Source organism: Salvelinus alpinus, chromosome 1, assembly GCF_045679555.1.
Source record: "Salvelinus alpinus chromosome 1, SLU_Salpinus.1, whole genome shotgun sequence".
Taxonomy (NCBI): domain Eukaryota; kingdom Metazoa; phylum Chordata; class Actinopteri; order Salmoniformes; family Salmonidae; genus Salvelinus; species Salvelinus alpinus.
The window spans coordinates 62,692,248-62,704,452 of NC_092086.1; the positions used below are offsets into that span (position 1 = coordinate 62,692,248).

At 40.2% G+C, this 12,205-nt stretch overlaps 1 protein-coding gene across 1 annotated transcript in view; it reads right to left on the reverse strand.

Moving 5' to 3' along the window:
- Positions 1-12,205, reverse strand: part of LOC139582919 (carbohydrate-responsive element-binding protein-like) — a 32,431-nt gene that overhangs the window by 10,042 nt on the left and 10,184 nt on the right. The window contains exons 6-7 of the mRNA XM_071413387.1: positions 5,961-6,135; positions 5,490-5,570 (exon numbers count right to left, since the gene is read on the reverse strand). Coding sequence (XP_071269488.1) covers positions 5,490-5,570; positions 5,961-6,135 — 256 coding nt within the window. The remainder of the gene's footprint in view (positions 1-5,489; positions 5,571-5,960; positions 6,136-12,205) is intronic.

Genomic DNA, 12,205 nt, shown 5'->3' on the forward strand with positions numbered 1-12,205 from the left:
GGCCCATGAGCTCATGTTGCGCAACATTTCAATAGGCTATGCAATTGCGTGAGAAAACAGAGTGATGGCCACTACTAAAAAGAGGGGGCTCAGCTTTCTATAGGCTTGACCTACTATATTTATTTCTCAACTTTCCTAATATTAAGCACATTATTTATATTTACTACAGGAGTATAGCCTACCTGACTGGCATGAAAATAAACCACGGGAAAAAGCGTCCTCCTTTATTTAAGTGTATAGATAAAATGTATTTTTTTCTGCTTCGATACAGGTGACAATATTAGCCTATCACTTGTGAATTATATATTATCACCTGTGAATGATGCCCAGCATAAGAAACAAAAGGGGTGTAGAGCCTAACTGGTATACATAAGCAGTGCGTGAGTTTCAAGTTTGAGGAAGATCATTTTCACCATAAAAATGCACCTTTATAATAAAAGCATTACATGCATAATCGCATTTGCGGTCACTTTTGATAATAGTGTTTTCCGCTAAGGAAACATTCAAGCTTATAGCCTACTACCATGTGTGCATTGCTACGCTTATAATGTTAAGAAATAGCCTAATAGTTTATCAACATTTTAAGCTCAACATTCTGATCTTTTGTGTCAGCCACATTGCATCAAAACGTTTTTTTGATGCTAGTGGTTGTATTCATTTGGGGTCTATCGCATTCCACAACTGTCGCAGACTATGTTTGGAATATTTATTTATCGCACAGAATTGAATAGGTTGACCTTTGTACTATGGGGGTTAGTAGATTGGCATAGGCTAGTGCTTTTGCTGTTCGTTAGGCCTACTCGTCTTGTTGGCTGATGAAAATTAAATGTAGACAGTTCAATATCATCAATATGTACCTCCGAATTGGATAAGGATGCACGCAGTTGCGTCCCCAATGTGTCTGTCTTCACTTGTAGCCTGTGAGAAAGACCTGATCACATGATGGAGCAAGCAGCACTCAGGGAGAAGGGCACGCTGCCCGCAAAGGGCATAGATTTTAGGGTGTATTACGGCCATACAATGGGGATTCCGCCGTTAAATTCTAGGCATTATCAAGTGCTTGTCAAATTCTGAATGAGAAACTGATAAAGTGTGTACAGCCTACTCAAAAAACAAAGCAGAGCTCATGCCTTTCAAGCAACTTTTTTCAAATCATCATTAGAGTTGCATCATTCAGTCTTACGATGTATTAAAAATCTAAACATATAGCCCAATGTTTGTAGAACAACTAAAGTTACATTAATAACTCCAAATTAAGCATATAGGAATACCTATTTATTTTTTAACCGCTCATCACAGAATAGCCACATTCCCTCAAATCGTTTGGAGAAAATAATGCCTTGGAATTCTAAGCAAATCTTAGAAGTCTGCTAAATGAACTAGTGTAGCCAACAGCCATTTGGCATAGGACAACTCAGAGTATGTTATTCTGTTCTGTTCTTCTGAAATAGACTACATTTTCTTCATATCATGCTTCTTTAGACCTGTCTAAAATAAATAATGGATTTATTGTGAAGTTGTAGGCTATATTACAATGATTTATTAGACTTTTTAAAATGTAGATGTTCCAAAGGTCTGCATCAGTGGCTTGTAGGCTATGTGTGGAAGCCAGGAGATGCTAAATTTGTTTATTTTAATTAACGTTCAATTACCATGAGACCGACAATTATTTGCTTGACAATCACCGGCTGACGAAATTTCGCAACCGCCACAACCCTAAGTATACCCTTTCAGGACAAATACTGTAAAGTACAGCAGTCAAAGCAAATAAACACACGTGAGTACATCACTGCACCATGATACTGGCCCAAGCCCATTGTTGTCAATCACTTATTTAGTTGTTTCTATCATTTTAACCATATTCAATTCCCGCCTCTATGATAACAACATTCTGTGAATTTTTTGCACAGCAGGTACCAGGAATTTATTTCAGTGAAATCAGGAAATCGTATTTTAAGTTTAAAACAAATTGAACGAAATAATCTCCTTCCTCAATGAATGCAATATTTTAAGGGAATACCTGATAAGATATGAAAAAATCCCATAAAATCTCACAGTAGTACATTTTCAGAGATAATTTACAAGAATACTTACCAATATGAACCTTAGTTCCTTAGCAATGTGAACCTTCAAGAAGGTTGAAGAAGACACTGTATCAGTGGGCAACCCTACTCTAACAACTGAGGATCATACACACTCACACCAACCTGGTATGATAAACAACCTGAGATCAGTGACCAGCGGCGTAGCTTTGTTTCCTTCCGTCTCAGTCACATCATGGCATTGGTGTATGTTGTGACACAGTCACATGGAGGGATGGGAAGGGAGTCTCTATTTGTGTGTCCATTAGTTAAACACATGGGCCCTGACAAGCACCCTGCCACCCTGCTGACCCTGGTGACGGAGGCAGAAAGCTGATCCCAAAGGACCCTACTGCCAAAGGACCCTGGTACTGGCAAGGCCATAAGAACAGACCAGGAGGAACATGCACATGCCAATACCCCTGACAGCCCACTCACACACACAGTACAGGGGACTACAGTACCGGTATGTAGAGGGACGAAATGCAGCACTGACAAATATATAATTATCAAATCAATATGGCAGTCCAGGGCATATTACTATCCTAGGAAGTGATCAAACTGAGAGTTGCAACAATGCAATAAAGAGTTCCTGTAATAAACAATGTTATCCTCTACTCAAACCACCGGAGAAGAAAATAAATCATACTACCTTCCAATATCTCCATCTCTTCATTCCTCTATTGTTTATCCCTCCATCCTTTTATCCCTCCGTCTCTATCCCTTGATCCCGCTGGGCCCCTTTGCCACGTGTTGCGGTTAACCACATGCGCTTCCACTTCCCTACTCTACTGTGTCTCAACCCAGCCTCTGACCTCCTGCTCACTCCGGACATGGCATAAACACAACACAGAACAGAGAGCCCAGCCCAGGGGTGCCACTCACAGAGGAATCCTTAACTCAATAATATAATAATACATGCCAAAATATTCATTTTCATTTGGGAGGCCCCAGCTGCATATTTAGAAGAGAAGCCCTAAATATAAATCGATTAAAGATGCATACCTGGCCACCTGCTTAACAGAGTCATTTTGGCTATATGCAGTGATTCTGTATGTGAAAAACTATTCTTGTAGCTCTAACTCTCTTCGACAGAGTACATAAGTTTAATCTATATATAGGTAAAGACACTGATAAAGTAGCATTTATAACTTTTCATCAGGAGCTTCAATCGTTTCTGGTCACCACATCTGTCCATCAGATTTCCCTACACATATAGTAACCCACAGGGCACAAACTGTTTAAATGAACATTGCTTCAACGTAATCTGCCAACATATTGTGGCATGGAATCTACATGGAAAATACATTGATTTGAAAAAAGTTGTCAATGTAAACTGCTGTTTTGAAGGTGACATGTCAATCACAGGATTGTCATCATGGTAACCAATTTTCAACATAGACAAACCATCCATAAAATATGTTGAATTTGTGCCTTTGAAACAACGTGAGATCCAGTATCAGAAAAAAAACTATAGGATTGGCATCACCTCTTACTGGAGAGTTGATCTATCTACAGCTATACATTTGGTCTCCCATCCAGGGCTCCTGAGTGGCACAGCGGTCTAAGGCACTGCATCTCAGTGCAAGAGGCGTCACTACAGAACCTGGTTTGATTCTAGGCTGTATCACATCCGGCCGTGATTGGGAGTCCCATAGGGAGGCGCACAATTGGCCCAGCGTCGTCCGGGTTTGGCCGGGGTAGGCCGTCATTGTAAATAAGAATTTGTTCTTAACTGACTTGCCTAGTTAAATAAAGGTTAAATAAATAAATATTAAAAACCAAGCCCAGCCATGCTTAGAATTGATATTTGTCACTGACTACTACCAATGTGCTGTCATGAAAATGATTAATGAGGGATCTTTTACTAACTAAAATAGATTCACTGTTGCTGTCGAAGTCATTCCAAAGGATAGGTTTAACAGAGCAAATTTAATGTAACCATACCAAGTCATATCAAGAGCATGGGACTTTAAGTTTATATCTGCAAAAAGATGACTCTGAGATAATTGACTTTAAAGTTCCGAACCCTCATTGGTTTAAATGGTGTACGCAATTTTTATATTGTACTCTTTTGAACTTAACAACATGAATTGGAGGTACTTAGAGTACTATGTAGGTGGAGAACATTGAATAGAACAAGGCTATGTCAATAACTCAATTTTGACAAAAATGCAGATACAACCTTATAGTCCCAAGCTTTCGATATATCACTATATATACAAAAGCATGTAGACACTCCTTAAACTTAGTGGATTCGGTTGTTTCAGCCACACCCATTGCTGACAGGTGTATAAAATCGAGCGCACAGCCACGCAATCTCCATAGACAAACATTGGCAGTAGAGTGGCCTTACTGAAGAGCTCAGTGACTTTCAATGTGGCGTCGTCATAGGATGCCACCTTTCCAGCAAGTCAGTTCGTCAAATGTATGCCCTGCTAGAGCTGCCCCGGTCAACTGTAAGTCCTGTTATTGTGAAGTGGAAACGTCTAGGAGCAACAACAGCTCAGATGAAGTGGTAGACACACAAGCTCACAGCCCGGGACCGCCGAGTGCTGAAGCGCACAGAGAATCTTTCCTCTGGTGCAACACTCACTATCGAATTCTAAACTGCCTCTGGAAGCAACGTCAGCACAAGAACTGTTCATCGGGAGTTTCCATGGCCGAGCAGCCGCACATAAGCCTCAGATCGCAATGCCAAGCGTCGGCTGGAGAGGTATAAAGCTCGCCACCATTGGACTGTGGAGGAGTGGAAATGCGTCCTCTTGCGTGATGGATCACACTTCACCATCTGGCAGTCCGACGGACGTATCTGGGTTTGGCGGATGCCAAGTGAACACTACCTGCCCCAATGTATAGTGCCAACTGTAACATTTGGTGGAGGAGGAATAATGGTCTGGGGCTGTTTTTCATGTTTTGGGCTATGCCCCTTAGTTCCCATTAAGGGAAATCTTAACACTACAGCATACAATGACATTCTAGACGATTCTGTGTTTCCAACTTTGTGGCAACAGTTTGGGGAAGGCCCTTTCCTGTTTCAGCATGACAATGCTCCTGTGCACAAAGCGAGGTCCATACAGAAATGGTTTGTCGAGATAGATGTGAAAGAACTTGACTGGTCTGCACAGAGCCCTGACCTCAACCCCATCGAACTCCTCTGGAATGAATTGGAACGCTGACTGCGAGCCAGGCCTATAATCGCCCAACATCAGTGCCTGACCTCACTAATGCTCCGCAGCAATGTTCCAACATGTAGTGGAAAGCCTTCCCAGAAGAGTGGAGGCTGTTATAGCTGACTTTAAGAGATCGGAGAAGACATGAAAAAAACATCTGAGCCAGCCAGGAACAGATCAGGTAGACCTGATAGTTTGTAAACCGCTAGAGAAATCCAGTCCACACACACAATACCTGGGATATCCATGAAGTCGTCTAGATTGGGCTGCAGTGGGGTGAGACCTGGCTGGATCATGTCAGCATTGCTGGTGTACGCTGAGGAGGAATGAGGTAGGACACTACTATCACATACAGAAAAACATACCAGAGACAGCGAGACAGTGGGTGTGTGCCTCTGTTTGTATCTTTAGCCTAATTTATTCATTTGAAGTTCCTCATTTGTTGGGCGGTTTCTTTCCTGCATTATTGTCTCACATGACCATAGGTTGGATAAATGGTAAGTGGTGTATTCTGTTATTTTTGTCAATAAAATAAAAAGAAGAAGAAACATTTTCAATTTCATAGGGATTTGTATCATAGTGTTACAAGTATCATAGACAGGGCTTCTGTAGGGCTTCAGTAGACAGTAAAATGGTTCCTCTAAGTATAATAGACATACTGTAGGTAGATAAGTAAGTAGAATGGACGTTGTGGTGTGGTACTCACTGTTGTGCCGGTCGTTGGCCCACGGGCAGGGCTTCTGGGTCATGGTGAACAGGGTGTCAGAGATGTCGGACAGAAAGCAGTCCAGGTCAAACATGTGGACCTCCTCTGGCATGACCTCAGGCTCCTGGTACATCTGACTGGACCATTTCTCCAGCTCCGCCCTGCAGATCTGACCCTGGACACAGTGGGGTGGGGATAACATGAAGGCTCTGTTCCAACACTAAAATATATCCTTCCTGGCTCCCTTGAAGAAATCACTGATCTAAAAAAGGCTCTATCGCAATTCATCTTTATGCACTTCCTCCCATACTATTTACTCTCGTCATTCTCAAAACCCTTTGAAGAAGAAGGTCAGAGGGTGGAGCCCTTGGACCTTCTCCTCCAATAGGGTTGAGAAGGAGGCGTAGAGAGGTGCAAGGGAACACGTAAAGATTCGTTGAGATAGAGCCGAAGAATGGACACCCAAATTGAGATTTCAGGACACAAATCGCATCTCAAAACCTGGTCCTCACACTAGAGGGCACTAACAACAACACTAAAGCATGTGATAAGGAAAAGGTCTTCAAAGATGAGTGCAGGAGTACAGTACAATATTTGACAGGAGTAGATGAAAAAGACTGGCAAACATCACATTAGAATATTGAGTAAGTCCAACAGAAAGTAATTCACAGCGTGTTATGTGAATTTAACCGCTCTAAAACTATGATAAAATATTTAAATCGGCCAATTCTCTTAATTTTAATAAATGCAAGAATATGAATATCAACTCAAATCAAAACAGCAAAGGAATGTATCACAGTCCTTATCTGTCCACTAAATGTACTAAACTCAGACAAAAACAACTGAACAATAATGGAACTATACTTGCCTCCCTCATTGTGTCCAATAATGTCCAATTCAGCTATTCAAGCCCAAAGGTTAAATATAGTTTAAATATTCTTCATCAAGTCCCCCAAGCACATCCAATAATCATATAAATATTCACGATCATCCACAGCTAATCTAGTCTCTGTCTGCTCTCTGTGTTTAAAATGCTGTGTTACACCCTCATGTCCTAACCTTTAAATATTCAGTCCCAAACCAGGGGAGACATTTATAGAAAAGCCCTGAATGAGGCGGAAATGACTTTTGATTACGACAAACCCCCTGTTTACACCTTTTAGTTTTTTTCATTCACAGAAAGGGAATTATAGCATAGATGTGCTGTGTGTACGTGCCGGGAACCTGGTTCCATTATTCGTTATTTTTAGTAATTTCTTTATTTTAATGTCTCTCCATATAATGAGAGCAGCAGTCTATTGTCCCTGACCTAATTCTGTCAGTCACACATTCACGTGCAGACGGACAGACATGAAGAGAGACCCCCGCCCCTCTGCAGACACACGGACGCAATAAACCTCAGTGAAAATACAGAAGAAATACTAACTATCCTATTCTGTCACTTCTACCTGTTTTATTCAGTTATTCTTTCAATCACATGCTATTTTGCCTCCACATTCCTTCTACTTTATCACAATAATAATAGCAATATTTAGTCTATGTCAATTGTGATAATTCCCTAATATTAAGCCAATAATTAACCCCTTACATTCGTGGAAATTGGCCTATATGGATAGGGCCACATTTAAATGTTTCTAACAGAACAACTATGTGCTTTTTTAATTTACTGTACTTTTCACAGAATTTGTCAATAACAATATCTGAAAATACTCTGGATACATCCAGTTACATAGTAAGAATATTCATAGACATTTTTGATTAGGTGCACGATAAGAAAAAATTATTAGAAGGGTTTGAGTGAGAGGTCTAATTGATGTCACAAGGTGGCCACACACCTTTCCAAACTGTGCACGTTGACATCCGCAAACCGCTCACCCACACGACGCCATACATGCTGTCTGCCATCTGTACAGTTGAAACCGGGATTCATCCATGAAGAACACACTTCTCCAGCGTGCCAGTGGCCATCGAAGGTGAGCATTTGCCCACTGAAGTCGGTTACGACCCGGAACTGCAGTCAGGTCAAAACCCTGGTGAGGACGCACGCAGACGAGCTTCCCTGAGACGGTTTCGGACAGTTTGTGCAGAAATTCTTCGGTTGTGCAAACCCAAAGTTTCATCAGTTGTCCGGGTGGCTGGTCTCAGACAATCTCGCAGGTGAAGAAGCCTGATGTGGAGGTCCTAGGCTAGCGTGGTTACACGTGATCTGTGTTTTTGAGGCCGGTTGGACGTACTGCCAAATTCTCGAAAACGAAGCTGGAGGTGGCTTATGGTAGAGAAATGAACATTCAGTTCTCTGGCAACAGCTTTGGTGTACATTCCTGCCGTCAGTATGCCAATTGCATGCTCCCTCAAAACTTGAGACACCTGTGGCATTGTGTTGTGTGAGAAAACTGCACATTTTAGAGTGCCCTTTTATTGTCTCCAGCACAAGGCGCACCTGTGTAGTAATCATGCTGTTTAATCAGCTTCTTGATATGCCACACCTGTCAGGTGGATGGATTATCTTGGCAAAAGAGAAATGCTCACTAACAGGGAAGGAAACAAATGTTTGCACAACATTTGAGAGAAATAAGCTTTTTGTGTGTATGGAAAATTTCTGGCCTCTTTTATTTCAGCTTATGAAACATGGGACCAACACATTATAAGTTCCGTTTATATTTTTGTTCAACAATGAATACGCTCTTGGCATCTTTTTTGATTTATCCAAAGCGTTTGACATGGTGAATCATTAAATATTACTTTCTAAATTGCATTATTACGGTTTTCATGATTATAACTATAATTGGTTATATAGTTATGTTTATGATAGAGAACAATGTGTTTATGCAATTGGCTGGCTGTGCATCTACCAGGGCCTAGATATCCTGTGATGTGCCACAGGGTTGGATAATTGTGAACTTTGTTATTCCTAATCTATATCAATGACCTTGCTGCTGTGTCTTCTACTGTACGTCCCATTCTCTTTGCTGATGATACCAATTTGATTCTTATCACACAATCATTTTGATTCACTAATTCATGAAGCCAACTCAGGTATGGCAACATTTGCTGAATGGTTCCAGATAAACAAATGATCTCTAAATGTAAAAAAAATCTAACTTTATTGTATTCACTAGTAAGGATAAGAAATATTGTTAAAAAAAAGAGCCAGAATCTCAATCATCACCAATAAACTAGAATGGTCCAAACATCCCAAGACAGTTGTGAAGAGGGCACAACAAAGCCTATTCCCCCCCAGGAGACTAAAACGATTTGGCATGGGTCCTCAGATCCTCAAAAGGTTCTACAGCTGCAACATCGAGAGCATCCTGACTGGTTGCATCACTGCCTGGTACGGCAACTGCTCGGCCTCTGACCGCAAGGCACTACAGAGGGTACTGCGTACGGCCCAGTACATCACTGGGGCTAAGCTGCCTGCCATCCAGGACCTCTACACCAGGCGGTGTCAGAGGAAGGCCCTAAAAATTGTCAAAGACCCCAGCCACCCCAATCATAGACTGTTCTCTCTACTACCGCATGGCAAGCGGTACCGGACAGCGCCAAGTCTCTGACCAAAAGGCTTCACAACAGCTTTTACGCCAAACCATAAGACTCCTGAACAGGTAATCAAATGGCTATCCAGACTTTTTGCATTGTCCCACCCCAACCCCTCTTTTACGCTGCTGCTACTCTCTGTTTATCATATATGCATAGTCACTTTAACTATACATTCATGTACATGCTACCTCAATTAGCCCGCCTGTATATAGCCTCGCTACTGTTATAGCCTCGCTACTGTTATAGCCTCGCTACTGTATATAGCCTCGCTACTGTTATTTTTCACTTACTTTTTACTGTTGTTTTTTATTTCTTTACTTATCTATTGCTCACCTAATACCTATTTTTTACTAAATTGCACTGTTGGTTAGGGCCTTGCACTGTTGGTTAGGGTAAGCATTTCACTGTAAGGTCTACTTGTAAGTCGCTCTGGATAAGAGCGTCTGCTAAATGACTTAAATGTAAATGTAAATGTACTACACCTGTTGTATTTGGCGCACATGACAAATAAACTTTGATTTGATTTGATTTGGAATTGGTCAGAATGAAATGGAACAAGTCACATCCACTAGATTCCTTCGAATTGATGAAAAGTTATCCTGGAAAGATCATGTTCAATTTGTCTTTAGCAAAGTAATGAAATCTGTTGGTATCATCAAAAAGATTTGTGGTTTGGTTCATCAGGCTTAACTTCCTAACTCTATACTATAGCTTATTTACCCATATCTCATTTACTGTAATATTGTTTGGGCCAGTACACAACTACTCATACCTCCCAGACTGTTTACCTAAACCCTTCAATGGATTATTCCAGGTTAATTCTGAAATCCATCTATAGAACACAAGACACCGCGATAACCTTCACCCTCCCCACTGCCGCACCTCACATAGTCAATTCTCTATCAGATAGAGAGGTACCATACTCTGGAATAATTTTCTTAATCTTGCCAAAACTTCATCATCCCTCAATAACTTCCAAGTGAAGACTGGGGGTCAGTCTGATGAACCAAACTACCAATAATCCCCTCCATGTAGCCTAACTCTCACACTCTCACACTCTCACACACATACATAATCAAACATGTTTTTTCTTATATACTGAGTATATCATGTACAATTATAATTAATATGCTTTGTTTAACTGATTGAACAAACTTTCTTTTGGTACTTATTTGTGGTGTGGTTTTCATATCAGCGCTTTTGGGCTTCCAACCTCACCTGCACACCGTTTTTACCAGTTTTTTGTCCGTACAGTTTTGTCTTTCACTTCTTTTCTTTGGTGCGAATAAATAAACCCCCAAAAACAGACCTACACAAATTTGACAGCACAGTACAGTACAGTACAGCAGAGTACAGTACATTACAGTAGAGCACACTAGAGTACCGTAAAGTATAAAGTAGTGTACTATATTGTACCCTACTTTAATGTACTCTACTAAACTAAACTGTACTGTACTCTACTGCACTGAATTAAACTACTGTATTGTACTGTACTGTACTCTACTGCATTAAACTATACGTAATGTACTCTACTGTACTTAACTGTAATGAATTAAACTCTACTGTAATATACCATACTGTAATGTACTCCACTGAAAAAACTACTGTCCTGTACCGTACCATACCGTATTCTATTGTACTGTACTGTACTTTACTCTTCTGTGTTCTATTGTGCTCTACTGTACTAAACTGTGCCGTACTGTTCTGTGATGTTCAAACTTGTGAAACATAGCCTAGATGTCTATGATTCATTAAGATTTGGATCTGGTCCTCAATGACCAAATGTGTACTTGTTTGGGGGCGGAGCTCATTAGAATAAGAACTAGTGTGCCTTGCAAAAGTGTTGTTTTTTACAATTACATTTTGGTCATTCAGCAGACGCTCTTATCCAGAGTGACTTACAGTTAGTGTATTCACCTAAGGTAGATAAACAACAACATATCACAGTCATAGCAAGAAAAATAATATGTAATCGTTACTCAGAATCTTATTGTAGTTTAAGTGTTTTTTTCTTCTTTTTTTCTATGTATTAGACTACTTTGAACATCATCATTCAGATTTAAAGCTTTTAAAAAGCTTACTTAATTGCATGTGATTTATGGGAGCAATAATACATATTTTGTTGCGATCTACATTTGGCTCCTCTTTCCTTTTAAGAGGTGTGGAAAATTATTATTGTGGTATAATGCTTACCTAATTGATAATGTATATCAGTTGAAATTTGTCCATAGAATCAATGACTGAAAAACACGCATTTTCATCGTAAGGAAAATAAGTATTTTCAATGCCCGGAAAATATATATTTTCAAAGTCCAGGAAATACGTATTTTGTATTTGTGAAGTCCGTATAAGATGTGTTTTTATCATCCGTATAAGATGTACTTTCGACGTCCAAAAAATACGTCTTTTAACCTTTCACTTGATGTCAACTTCTGGAAAAGGCATCTAAAAGACGTCTTTTCAATGTAATTTCACTAACTGAATGATATCACATTTCATCCTTGTAACTGTGGATCAAACATAGCGATCATAAACATTGATACTGTAAATTACGTGAGGTTTAAAATATGAAGTACACATTTGGACTCATGGGTGTGTGGTTTGCTTGTATGACATCAAAGCAGTATTTATTATAATCCTCAACATCTCATCTTTCAAAATACATAGAGTCATCTTAAGGTACAGCAGTTCCCTTACTCAGACAA